Source organism: Thermobia domestica, chromosome 13 (genome assembly GCF_964235325.1).
Source record: "Thermobia domestica chromosome 13, izTheDome1.hap1.1, whole genome shotgun sequence".
In the NCBI taxonomy this organism is placed as follows: domain Eukaryota; kingdom Metazoa; phylum Arthropoda; class Insecta; order Zygentoma; family Lepismatidae; genus Thermobia; species Thermobia domestica.
This window is the reverse complement of record NC_137466.1, coordinates 10945958-10961184: the sequence shown is the minus strand read 5'-3', so window position 1 is coordinate 10961184 and position 15227 is coordinate 10945958. Positions and strand designations below refer to the sequence as shown.

The 15227-nt window shown below is 34.7% G+C and overlaps 1 protein-coding gene across 1 annotated transcript in view; it reads left to right on the top strand.

Moving 5' to 3' along the window:
- The first annotated feature begins 815 nt into the window (after positions 1-815).
- The window catches only part of LOC145669117 (uncharacterized), a 126543-nt gene continuing 112131 nt past the window's right edge, over positions 816-15227 (top strand). The window contains exon 1 of the mRNA XM_081737458.1: positions 816-1262. Coding sequence (XP_081593584.1) covers positions 1028-1262 — 235 coding nt within the window. The 5' untranslated portion in view covers positions 816-1027. The remainder of the gene's footprint in view (positions 1263-15227) is intronic.

Sequence of the window (15227 nt, the reverse complement as noted above, 5' to 3'; positions counted from 1 at the left end):
AATAACATTTGTCACTATTACTGTTTTTATGGCGACCACTGTTAAAATCAGAAATGGTTGATTTTTACCACTTCAAGAACTTGTGGTTAATTGGTTAGCGTATACGCCTCTAGGATAGGAGACCCAAGTTCAATTCCCAGCGGGAACTCATGCTGTTCGGATCCCACGCTAAGCTGTAGTCCACATCTCATAGCCTCGCTACTGAAAGGGACGTTAAACTCAATCAATTCAACGTATTACTTGATTAAAACGTCAGTGAAGGAGACGAAAATATTCTTGAGTTGCTGAAATGATTGAAAAAATCGCTTCTCGCTATCCTTTACCATTCTTGTTCTATGGAAATTAGTATTGAAACCGGTATTCTAACTTGTTTGAACATTTCAACCACTTCCAGTTCCCATAGTATTGTGGGTGGTAACGAAATGTTTCCGTTTTAGTTATTATTATTATTATTATTATTATTATTATTATTATTATTATTATTATTATTATTATTATTATTATTATTATTATTATTATACTTCCAAACATTGCTATGCATAAGTGTCAGAAGTCTTATAGAATTGATATGTATTAGAGAATGTAGTTTACTCTCTGGGAGTGAGTTCTTTCTTAAACCCTGTTGAGTTGTTTATGTATTCCATAAATAAATATTTCTCTAACAACCCTATAGTAAAATTTCTAATTTAAAAAATCACAAGAGATATTGTTCTCTTGGTTTTCCTTCGATAGAAAATATCTAAAACAAAGGTGTTTATATTTCGTAAATAAATGTTTCTGCAATAACTGTAGCATAGTATGAAAGAAGGTATCCCGTAACTTTTATTTAGTTTCATTCTATGGAAATGTATGTTTGATCAATTAATTAGCTCCCTTCCTGTATCCAGTGACTTCTTTTTTATTATTATTTCAGGTTTACAGTAGGCTTTTTCCTTGCTGGAAGAGGCGGCGAAGACCAGGCCCAATTCTCAGTGGAAACTGGGAATTGCTGGAACCAGAATGGCAAGCGCCTTCTCTGTTGATAGCAATGAGAAGCCATCAACCACCAGATGTTGAAGAGGCACTTCAGGACATTCCAGGAGAAATGTATATGGCTGACATTATCTTAAATGATCTGGGTCCGGAGATAGAGGAGCTGGCTGAAGGAGAACCAGATGATGCGGAGGTGGCCGTCGGAATTCCCGTGAATCAACAACACGAGAATCATCAAGACTGGCCAGCCTTTCATGATCTGAAAGAGTTTCTCGAGATGAAAGTCCGAGGTGCGTATTTTGTAAAATAAAAATAGTGAATAACCTTTTTTCCTTGTGTGTATTATGTTTAAACTAATCAATAATCCATAATTTTGGATAGAACAAAGATGAGAGTGAAGCAAATAGAATGGAGCTTACATCTTCATTATATAGAAAAGTAGAAGCTGGTAGTTTCTCAAACATTCTTCTTTTAGTTTCATATTCTAGACATTCGTCTGTGTTACATATTAATACCTTTAAGATTCTGATGGCGATATTACAAGAACATGGATAGAAGTTCTCATAAAACAATAAAAGTACAAAACAGTTAATACTGTCGAAGTTTGTACGAATTGATTTAACTGAAATGAGAATTTTTCCAGGAAATGACGAATGTAACCGTTATAGTTCGCTATCGTAAAAAAAAAAAAAAAATAAAAAAAATAAAATAAAATAAAATAAAATAAAAAAAAATGAAGGTGATATTTAGTACAGAGATGCACACTTTGAAATACCAAGTCTGAAAGGATTCAACTCAATAGGTGAAGAGGGTGTTTAATAAATTAAGACAAACTATAACTCAGACATAGGTAGTGCCACTTACATATGTATGATATATCGAAATGTTTCGCTCTCTTACTGAGTTGAACAATATATAGAATTATTAATGCTTATATTGATGTTATAAAGGAAAAAACGTAATTAAAACATGTTAACAATTGATGCCATTATTAACTAACAGAGGGCGTAATTAATAAACTGAAGTAAGTAGAAGTGATCGAGATGGATGAAACTGAATTATCTTCATTAACAATCTCTCATTGATTTCCTCAACTACACGGGGTCTCGACTCCCTAATGGCATCATTGCGATCCATCCAATAACTAGAAAGTGGAACAAAGATAGTCACAAAGTTTCTCCAGACGGCAGATACAAAATATTGTTTGTTACGGTATGACTATCCATTTAACCCAAGGCAAAACATTGCTGAAAGTTGTTAATCTTGTGACAAAGAGATGCCTCTCGCAATATCATCCGTTGCTCTATTTAAAGTCCGAAGGCTTGAAGACATCTTATTCCAACCAGTTGTTCCTTTAGGAAAGGATATCATCCAGGCTCTCTGAAATCTTCAAACGTCGGGAGAATACATTTACACACACTGATGACTTGAGTGGTTCCGAGGAATCAGCAAGTTAATCTTCAGATTCTGAACATAATAACAGCAAGTACGACATCAGTTCTAGATCAACTGACGGAGAACAGAGCATTGGTAATTCAGATTCGCCAGTCAAATCTCCACCTCAAAAGCCTGCCCACGCGGTTACAATTACAGTAGATCTACTTGTTCATAAGTTCAAGTTTGTGAATGAAGAGATGGAGACCACAAGAGTTTATTTAGTTTGAAAATCATCTTCTTGACTTCTTTCCATTTGCACGAAATGATGACTGTTGTCACGTACATTCACTGAAACCTCAGTTGTTAACATGTTGCAAGCGACAGTCTCAGTCAACGTTCATGGTTTATTTGGGACTATCAAAGATTAAGAGAGTACTTCACTGTAATGGTATACTCCATTCACACTGCGAGGGTGGAATGGGTTGTCTCTCGTACTTAGTCACCTGTGACAAAAGAATAAAACTACAAAAGCTAAACTGATTCAGGATAAAGTAAACATCATCCTACAAGGCCATGGTTGCAGATATCCCTGAATTTTGTTCTTTGTAAGCTTACGAAGGAATATCTGCAAATAATTTCCCAGTATCTGAGTTCGCGTTAAATTACGTTCATTTATCACCAAATACTCTTTAATATAAAATTACTTTTCATATACCGGTACGTAACTTGGAAATGCATATTATGCATCATAAAATTTGATTTCATTGCTTAATTGTCACCATTTTTTCTAGTTTTCTCAAGTTCGTGTCCCGATTATCTGCCATTATGCTCATAAACGTGTAATTAATGAATGCCTTATGAGCTTACTAGAAGGGACCATCATCTTAAATACGCAGTTGAATCTGAGCCGGCGGAAAACGTTCCGGCCACGTGTTCTTCGATTATAGTATCTTATGAAATACAAATTATTGAATATTACATGTAAAACTAGGACTACATTGCTTACATGATAATAATTATTTCCTTAAACTATACATGTAGAAACATGGATTATAACAGAAATAATGTTGACAAACGAAACATGGAAAAAATTATTTGTTATAAGCAAAAGTAAACAATTGTTTTAACAAATATACACCTTTACCTATATAATTGGAAGAGAGTCTATATCATTAATCTTCACAAAAATTGCATGCGATTCAATCGTCAAATAGAGGTTTTTAGAATGCCTCCCCAGTATACAGGACCTTTACCTTCAGTTTATTTCTTCTTTTCTCGATCAGACTGATTTCTATCATTGCCTACATAAGATTTACATTTAAATTACTTTATACGTATTTCGAAGAGCATCTTGCTAGAGTTTCTATTATTCGTCTTTAGCGTTGATTTGTACCACATTCCTGAATAGTAAACTGGCAACTATTCTTGATGTTTTGCCTTTCTTGTTTCTCTGATACAGTTTTACTGTTGTTTTGAAAACGATATGATTAAGACATGTAAAACTAATTTTGTAGTTGCTAGAATGTGTGGTTCAAATGCAGAATTCGACTCACTCTCTAAACTAATATGAGAATGCTGTACAGATACAGGTCTTACAGTCAACACAGTTGTACCACTAACTTGTTGGATGTTGGCACTGGATTTTTTTTACGCCGTCTGATTCATGCACTTGCTTATCTGTTGCTGCAGATGAAGGCATTTCTCAAGTGAACCTATTGCATACCAATAGCTTAATTTCACAAAATAATATAATGGACTAATGCTTGTATTCTCTTTTGTAGAGATACACTTTCTAAAATAATTCCTGTAAACAGTAAATTACAGAACTACGCACTAAGGTTGCTTACATAACAGTAACATTAATTATATTCATGAGATATTGAAGGTCAAATTCCACTCCTGGAAATTTTCAATTTTACGGTTAGACCACGTGAAATCCAAGCAGGCCATTTGTGTACACACTTGTTACCGTCACTCTAAACTCCCGGATCTAAAGCTAGAATTCCACATACTTTGAAAATGTTGACAGCTTTTCCCATTGATGAACATCTATCATAGGCAGTGCCAAATAATTCTCGTATCTGAAGTTATGTAATGAATGCCTTTCTTGGGTTACAAAGCAATTAGTACATGGTCCTGTTGAAAGAGCTTTAACAATAAAAAAGAAATTAATAAAACATTAGTAAATGACTGAACATTGTGATTGTTCTGAAGTGGAATTGGCTCCTAGCGAATCCCATTTCAACGAGAGAACAAAACCGCTTCTGAGGAGAGAAGGAAGGTGTTTTCCTCTGGTAGATCCTGCAACAATTGATATAACTGGAATAGTATTTGAAACGGGAAAATTATTTTCATACGTGAATAACATTGTAAGCAATTACAAAAATACGTAATTTCTAACTCTGTCATAGTTATAACCTATTAACCATATAAGGGGAGTGCCGGTCCTGGGTTCGAGTTCCGGATGTCCGTATTCGAAGCGCCAGATGTAATGGGGTTCGATACTCGTTTGTTCCAGTCCGAGAAGACTAACTAATAATAATAATATTGGGATTCGAACCTTGGATCTCCCAAAAATCTCCTTTACATCATTCAAATGCACAAATTAGTAAATTGACGTAAGAGACTGGTAATAAACAAGTATCTTCACTCCTCCACGGTCCTAGGATTCGGGCGTCGCCCTAACTAGAGACATTTGCCGTTTACCCACCTTCGCTGCTGCGTCAGCTTCAAGGTATACCAGTTAATACCTGTAAAAGAATACAAGTGGGGCAGCAATGCATGGTTTCCGCCAGATGGATAGTGGGAGACGAAAGTAATGTTTGTCCTTCACTGCTTATAGATACCTTACCTGTTTGGTTCTAACCTAAGCCCTGTATACTATAAGAAAGTAATATTCTCCATTAGCTGAGAAAGACAATATAAATCACACACTTTGACATTATGAAAAACTGCTTTCACTGCATATTGAAAAGAGAAATATTTACGAAATCACTTATATTTAGCTTCTCAATTCCAGGAATATAAAACATTTACAAACTTATGAAAACACAAAACACAATATTTCACTAAGACGAAAAGAATGGCCCTTGAAGGATTTCGCGACGATCTGTAAACGCGCACGACGGATCCGGCGACTATACCGAATACAATTCACTAGTCCACTGTTTTAGAAGGATGAGTTTGCGTCATCTTCTGTAAGTTTCCTCATTCGAAGAAGTCAACTACAACTGGTGAAGAAGTCGTTGTTTTCCTTGACATTGCGAATTGTGGACTTCATCATTCTCCCATGTCGCTTTCACCACTCACTGGTATATCAAAAGCAATGATTAGTCTCGGTAATTAAACACTAAGACTTTACATACTTCAATAATTTTTGTGAAGACAGAAACAGTACGTTTAGCTCACATGGTGGCTCAAACAAGACACACACACTTCTCTTCCGGCGTGCCATCGTTGCCAGTTCACAGCGCGAGAATACACTGACTAAACTAAAATATAGTTCGTAGAAAACATTAAGTTTTTGCATTATTACAATGTTAATAATATATAATGAATGGTTCATAAGTTAATAAAAATCACATTAAAAACATTGATTGTTCGAATAAGTTGTACAATCGACGATTATTGATAGACTTCACATTGTCACGTAAAACTCTGTCATCATCATGAGGACTTATGCGTGGGCGTTTCTCTCGAGGGTAGCAAAATTACTCAACCTTATATGGACTGACGGGAGGAAGCAAGACTGTCTGGAGAAGTGAGGTACCTTTTGGGTGAGAAATTCCTAAGCATTGTTCCCTCCCAACAGTTGATTAGTCGCATTTCATTTCCAAGAATTGATGTTGGAATAATACGAGGGTTGGTTTAAAAATTCACGCCAATCCATCCTGTTATAGATGGCGCCGAACGGACTGTCCACTGAAGGTATTACAGAAGTGGGCAAGAACCCTGGAATACAAATCTTCCTAACCACATTGCAACACAACAGGAATCACAGCACTCCATTAGTCCGTAGAGGGTTATTGTCATTTGTAGTTCGTTCACATTGAAGAATAACAGTTTGTAGGCTTCACTCGAACGCACATGATCGCGAAATTCGAAGAATAACGAACGCGAGGGCCATTTACGATAACGCGAGGGCCATTTCGTAAATGTCTTTTGAGTTTTTTCATTTTTATTATTTGTTTATTTTTTTTATTTATTTCAATTATTTCTTGAAATGTAAACATAAAAATAATTTCAATATTTGAATATAAATCAATAGTTATTTGTAATTCAAAATACTATTCAGCATTGTACTTCATAATGTCTTTCAAAATTCAAATCAAATTACACAAACATATTAATATATTCAATACAATAATATATTCAATAAAGCATATTGGTAAGGTATTGTATTCAATGCCATATTTAACAATGCACAATAACACAAACTAAATGTATACCAATAAGTTTAAATAGTAAAATTGATTTAAGATTCTGCAATAATACTTCTTAATTCTAAGATAAAACACACAATATCACTCAAGAATAGCATATATCACTAAGTAATTCAACTTATCATGATTTTATTTTTCACGAAAATGAGATATTCCTTCCTACTATATGTGTAGAAAATTTATTACAATGAAAACATCAACATTATTCATAAAATTCAAAAATGTACTTTCACTGACATGCTAACACAAGACATTTATCAAGAATATTCGAAATAATTCAACACAACTAAAACATATGATATAATGCAAACAAATTCATATTTTATTAAAATTACATGGTAAAAACACATAAGTAAATATAACACTAAAAATATTTCATTTACTATGAAATGAAATAAACTAGGCATATGCGAGCTCGTCACGCTCGAAGTATATAAAAATATACTGCCTGCATTAAATTCACAAGACCCTACCACATTTATTTGTTAATATATTTCCATCCCCGAAGCAAAGTGAAAAGATAGAACGTTTGGTTAAAATTCAAAAATAATATAGAGGGGACTAATAAGAAAATTGCCTACTCCGGGCATTACATAATATGGATAACCCATAATAGTGGAGGGACCTTTGCTTCAATGTCTTCAAGTACTACTTGAAATGTTTTCGTATTCAACGAAAAGATTAATACAAAGTAAATGCAACAATAGTTGCTAACAATTACCACGTAAGTATTCATTTTACTAATCTCACATTTGCATTTGAACATTGATTCTGCGATTTTTTTTTAATTCTCCCGCTTGTGACTCAGTGGTTCACCACGTAGGCGTGTTTAGTTGGAAAACAAGGCTGCGGTAGCCCACCACATCAGTAGGAGTCAGTCATTCTAAGTTGATCACTGTGATCTTACCAGAATGCTAATTAAACAAAACGAGAGGATTAATAAAATTTGTCAATGCAAACTCTAAGTTATGTACGTTACACCATGATGATTCAGTGAGATATTTTAAATATGAATCTAATTCTAAAATTTCATCAAGAATTTTACCAATTCTATTGGAGTTAATTTTGGAATCACATTGGTTTGAAAGGTTTACCTTTACAGCATTGATAGAATCATAGGTTACTTCTTCAATACAACTATTCAACTCTGAGCTTTTACTCTGTTCTTTTAGGATTTCATCACTTTTGGTTCCACAGTGTTTAGTAGCTAAATTAAGCCAAATGCTCTTTGTTTCTTTAGTAGGTTTCCAAACTTTTAATCTGTCAACTGAATGTAATCCTAAACATTTACCAGTGAGTGAATTCGTTAACTCAAAAACCTTTTCTGAGACCTTTTTAGAACACAACAGGGGACCTTTGTACAGATAAAGAAATTTTGAGATTCTTTTGTCTATGGCTGAACTCAAATTCGTTTGCTTCAAGAAAACTAAATCATTTTCCTTTGCCTTATATTTACTTTCTTGTTTCATGTTATGCTTAACATTTCTTTTACGAATGATTTCAGTTCTTTTCAGATCTGCCATAACTAATTTGTTATCCCACAAAACATATTCATCTGTGTCCTTTTCAGTAACCACAATACCAAAATGCTTAAATACTGTTTCAGAGGGTTTTACATTCAAATGCAAGCTGGCGGGGCTTACACCTAAGCTACTAGAAATTGAATAATTTAACAAAATTACAATTTGAGGGATAAATTTTTCCCAAGCGTGTGATCTTCACTACAAAACAATTTAAATAGACGATTAGTCTCACGATGGATTCGTTCAACTGGGTTGGAAGAAGCGTGATATGGTGTTACGTAATGTATTTTGATTCCATATTCTGACATTTTTTCTTTGAATTTTCGAGAAATGAAACAGCTACCATTATCAACCAGAATAGCACTAGGAATACCTAAGTGCAAAAAATACAATGATTCTAAACAACGTAATACACATTTGGTGGTAGCATTTCGCATAGGATACAAAGTGTAATATCTAGTGAAAACATCTAAAATTGACAATGCATATTTATAACCTGAGGAAGAAGAAACGTATGGTCCTAAAATATCAATTGAAATGAGTACACGAGGACCATTAACAGTAATACTTTCCATTGGTCTAGCCGGAGGTGATGTTTCTACTTTCGTTTCTTTACATACAATACAATCATTGATAAAATTGCTGATATCTTTTCTCATGGATTTCCAGTAACAAATTTCATTTACAAAACCAAAAGTTTTTTCGATTCCAAAGTGACCTCGTTGACAATGCATGTGTTCTACAACGGTACGAACTAATGAAGGTGGAATACAAATTCTCCAAGAGTTTGGGAAATGGAAATTTCTGTTCAAAAGTACACCACTGTCAAGTTTATAAAAATTTTCAAGATTTCGGTTTTTCACCTTAGAGTATGGGTCGTTAGGATTTTGAAGAAATTTCATTATTGAATCATATTCTGTATGTTCACGTTGTTTTTCGATTAGTTCCTGTATGGTCATGTTTCCGAAAAATGACGGTAACACTTCGAGGTTATTCACCGTATCAGTTTCAGTTTTAGGAGCTAAAACTATACGTGACAAGGCGTCACTGGCTTTATTGTCAATTCCACGAATGTGAATGATTTCCAAATCAAAATTTTGTAATTCGAGGCTCCAACGAGCTAAACGAGAATTCCAATTTCTAATCTTATGTAAGTACACTAAAGAATTATGGTCAGTATACACTTTAACATGTTTACCATACAGTAAATGTTCCCATTTACGAATAGAAATCACTATTGCTAACGCCTCTTGTTCAGTTGTAGTATACGCACGCTGCGCTTCGTTTAAAGTTTTACTACAGAAGCCAATAATGTTACGTTTACCATCAATTTCTTGAAAAAGTATGCCAGCCACAGCCACTTGTGAACTGTCGGTGATCAATGAAAAATCGGAATCAAGTTTTGGGTGAGTGAGTAGTACATCTTGAACCAAACTGTCTTTAAGGGACTGAAAATTATGTTCACATTCTGGAGTCCAAATCCATTTTTTCCCTTTCTGGATAAGTTCAAATCAAGGAACAGCTAGTTCAGCAAACTTGTGTACAAATTTAGAACACCATTCGAAAAGACCTAAAACTCGTTGCAATTGTTTTATATTGGTTGGACGAGGTAGTTGGCGAATAACTTCTACGTAAGAAGGATCTTTACAAATACCTTCAGGTGTTACTACAAAACCCAAAAAATTAAAACTAGTTTTACAAAATGAAGATTTTGAAAGGTTAACAGTCATGTTAGCTTCACTCAGCTTAGTAAATAACTGATCTAATAAATTTAATTGTTCTTCAAAAGAAAAAGTTGGAATACTTAAATCGTCGATGTATGAAACAAGTTTATTATACAATGCATAACCTAGCACCTTCTGTAATGCATCTATGAGAGCAACAGAACCATTGATGTATCCAAATGGGATAACAGTAAATCTGTACATATGACCGTTCCAAGAGAAGGCAATGAAATCACGAGATTCCTCAGACACAGGAATTTGAGAATACGATGACACAAGATCAATTGAACTTACAAACTTAGCACCCTGAAATTTCAACAATAAATCATCAATTCGGTTTACTTTCAATTGTTTTAATTTAACATGCTTATTGAGCTCAGTCAGATCAACTACGACTCTAGGTTTAGTGGTGTTTTTCTTAGGTACACAGAAAATTGGGTGGCTATGTATCGACACTGCTGGTTCAATGACACCTACTTTTAACCATTCATCGATTTGCTTGTCAATGCTTTCTTTAAAATGGTAGGGTAACGTATATTGCCGTTTTACTATGGGGTTAGTAGTGTCAACGTCTATGGAATATTCATATAAATTACACCTGCCTGGATAATCTGTGAATATATCACGGTGTTTTACCAACAAATCAAATAATTGCTGTTTTTCCTCATTACTTAAATGATCACATTCAGGTACCTTTTCCCTAATTTCGTTTATTGTTGCTACAGCACACACATTTTCAAAAATAACATTATCATTTGATACCTTATCCCCACAATTTTCCTGTTTACTTTGGATATTACCATGAGCATTTTGAATCTCATTATCAATCTCTGACATTTGTAAACCATAATACACGAGTAAAAAATTTTCTTCTACTGCTTGATTTATGTTAAGATCTTTTATTCGAAAATCTTTCGACTCTTTTCTCAACTGTGAATACGCCTGATCTCGTTCATGTAAAACACGGATCCACTCTTGTTCTAATTTACCTTTTTGTGAAACCAAACTATTAATTACAGGACATGCTGAAGATGTATAGTCATGACTGGGTTCGAACTCTGAACTTTGATCTGACAAGTTATTATTTTCTACAGAAATACCTAACTCAGTATCAACAGGTTTATTTATTCGATCAGCATAAGTCAAAATCTTCTTAGGTTGACAACAACTATTTTCTTTGCTATGAGATTTTTCAATGAGCATAGGAACAACAATAATTTCTTTTCCGTCAGAAAAACTAATTACGTTTTTCGAAAAATCTATCATCGCATGGGCGATTGTGAGGAAATTGCGACCTAACAAGCATTCTGTATTTAATTCATCTACTACCAGAACTCTTATGTCGAACATCAAGTGTTCTATTTCCACACAAATATTTACTTCACCCTTAACCTGCTTTTTTCTTTTACCAGAATAATCTACCAAGAGAATATGTGGTGCAGGTTTTAACTGCGGATGTGAAATTACGGAAGAAATACGTTTCCATGCCTCAAAACTGATAAGGGATGCTGATGCCCCTGTATCGCACAATGCTTTCAACTGAGTATCTAATACTTTACAATAAATTTCTGCAGTGCGAGTGTTATTACCCTTACTTACATTTTCATCGATTTCTATTTCATCTTCAGAAATATCTAAGTCCCAATTAACAACATTATTAATGTTTTTACTCAACGTTACATATTCCACAGGAAAAATTGGGGTGAGTGCATCTTCATTACTAAAATTATGACTATTACTAAGGTTTTCATAAGCTCTACCAGAAGCACTCTCTCGGCAGAGCGTTTCTAGTTTAACGGTGCTTGTCTACTCTGATTACCTGATGATGTAGGAGGAGGGAAGGTACGAGATTGATTAAAATTTGAAATAAAAGGTGGTTGGTTACCAGGATGAAAAGTTGGAAATGGTTGAGGCGTATGCCCACCATTATCAGCGCGCCTAGTCTCAGTGTAATGTATACCTTCTTGGCTATCGTACTGATTATCGTTTTCAGGATTACGCTGAGAATGAACGTTCCTAGGTTTGTTCTTATTCTTAAAATGTTGATTTTTACCTTTGCTGTGGGGTTGCTTTTTACCTTTGTTTTTGCTTTGATGTTGTGATTCTCTAAAATTATGTTCATTACTTTCATTTTCTTGGACATTAACCTGATTTACACGAATCTGTTTCTTAAGAAATCCACTATTTGTTCTAAAGTTGTCATTGTTTTTTGACAATGTTTCAAGATTTTGAACAACATTCAACAATGTTTGCAAATCCAAGGATGGTAACAAAACCAATTGTTTCTGAAAATAATTAGGCAATAACAATTTAATTGTATTCAAAATAAAAGCTTCACTAACGTTCTCATTCAATTCTCGAATTTTATGGTAGCGATCTGCTACGAATTGGTAAACTGTACCGTCGACTTTAGGGTCATATCTTTTGGATTGCAATACTGACATCTTACCAGCTACGACTTGTGGAGATTCGAACTGTTGCTTGAAAGCACAAACAAAATCACTGTATGATCTAAAGTCAGGTTTACGAGTAAGGAACCAAGATTTGGAAGATCCTTGCATCAAAAAATCTAAAATATCTAAATACTGCTCTTCAGGAATTTGCATTAATTTAACATTTTTCTCAAACAGTTCCAAGAAATTTGAAGCTGTAATTTCACTTTCGTGTCCTAAGAACTTTTCAAACGATTCTACATCACTACGCTTAATGGGCCTAGCATTCGTAATCTGAACTGGTTTTCTATGATGAATGCGACTACGGTTTTTGCTTTTAGATTTTGGTTTACTATTAGCTTCATAACTTGTGTTAGTGCCGCTACTGCTACTACGACTAGTGGAACTTCGAGTTGATGAGGTGTTAGCTACACTACTGTATAGTGAATTAGTTACACTACGAGTATTAGCAATGCTACTAGGTCTAGATTCCACATGCAAGTTCAAAATTTGTTTTTGCGTTAAGGTTAGTTGAGCTTGTAACATTTGCAGTTCTTGTTTGAGGTTACCAATTTCATTTTTAACCTCCAAAACAGTACTCTGGATCTGAACATACTGTTTTGATTCTTTTTCCCTATCATTTGTTAATTCTACTACAATGTTGTTACAACGATCTACTGTATTTTTGAGAAAAAGTAACGATTGATTAATCCGATCAACTTCCATGCCGCAATTGTTTACACTACTTTCATTTAGAGTTACCTTTTGCATGCACTGGACTACCTGTGCTTGGTGAGCTTGAATTTTACTTTCAATGTCTACCAATGAATTTCGATTGCTACGTATTTTCTCCTCAAGGTCTACGATTTTACACTCATACGTGTTAGAAATCTGTTGAAAATCATGCTTCATTTGAGTTAGTGAACTACAACTTTGGGCTTCAACCTGCTGGATAACTAATGACAACTCATTCCGTGTCTCGATCAGCTGATTGTTCGTTTGAATTTTCATTTCATTGAAACGATCATTTACTTCTGCCTTAAAATCCCTAACTTCATGTTTCAAATTTTCGATTTCAACTTTAATTTCTACTTTAAAGGCATTGCACTCAGCTTCTACTCTCTGTATACCATTCGTAAGTTCCTGAGTTGAAAATTCATGTTTTCCCCGTAACTCTATAATTTCTGCTTTTACACAATTACCTTGTTTGACTAACTCATTATGATTATATTTTATCACTTGGTTAGTATTAGCTAAATCCGCGGACAATTTTTTCACCGCGTCAAGCAGTGTTTCCATTTCGTTAGGACTTGACATTGCAAAATCTTATACTACAAAACACAACACAAAAATCACTGGGATGGCATTGAATGCAAAACAGTGAAGTTCAAAAATTCGCTTTCTTCCCACTAAAGCATCTGTCTTTGTTCGGTGCGTCAGATATAAGGGGAGTGCCGGTCCTGGGTTCGAGTTCCGGATGTCCGTATTCGAAGCGCCAGATGTAATGGGGTTCGATACTCGTTTGTTCCAGTCCGAGAAGACTAACTAATAATAATAATATTGGGATTCGAACCTTGGATCTCCCAAAAATCTCCTTTACATCATCATTCAAATGCACAAATTAGTAAATTGACGTAAGAGACTGGTAATAAACAAGTATCTTCACTCCTCCACGGTCCTAGGATTCGGGCGTCGCCCTAACTAGAGACATTTGCCGTTTACCCACCTTCGCTGCTGCGTCAGCTTCAAGGTATACCAGTTAATACCTGTAAAAGAATACAAGTGGGGCAGCAATGCATGGTTTCCGCCAGATGGATAGTGGGAGACGAAAGTAATGTTTGTCCTTCACTGCTTATAGATACCTTACCTGTTTGGTTCTAACCTAAGCCCTGTATACTATAAGAAAGTAATATTCTCCATTAGCTGAGAAAGACAATATAAATCACACACTTTGACATTATGAAAAACTGCTTTCACTGCATATTGAAAAGAGAAATATTTACGAAATCACTTATATTTAGCTTCTCAATTCCAGGAATATAAAACATTTACAAACTTATGAAAACACAAAACACAATATTTCACTAAGACGAAAAGAATGGCCCTTGAAGGATTTCGCGACGATCTGTAAACGCGCACGACGGATCCGGCGACTATACCGAATACAATTCACTAGTCCACTGTTTTAGAAGGATGAGTTTGAGTCATCTTCTGTAAGTTTCCTCATTCGAAGAAGTCAACTACAACTGGTGAAGAAGTCGTTGTTTTCCTTGACATTGCGAATTGTGGACTTCATCATTCTCCCATGTCGCTTTCACCACTCACTGGTATATCAAAAGCAATGATTAGTCTCGGTAATTAAACACTAAGACTTTACATACTTCAATAATTTTTGTGAAGACAGAAACAGTACGTTTAGCTCACATGGTGGCTCAAACAAGACACACACACTTCTCTTCCGGCGTGCCATCGTTGCCAGTTCACAGCGCGAGAATACACTGACTAAACTAAAATATAGTTCGTAGAAAACATTAAGTTTTTGCATTATTACAATGTTAATAATATATAATGAATGGTTCATAAGTTAATAAAAATCACATTAAAAACATTGATTGTTCGAATAAGTTGTACAATCGACGATTATTGATAGACTTCACATTGTCACGTAAAACTCTGTCATCATCATGAGGACTTATGCGTGGGCGTTTCTCTCGAGGGTAGCAAAATTACTCAACCTTATATGGACTGACGGGAGGA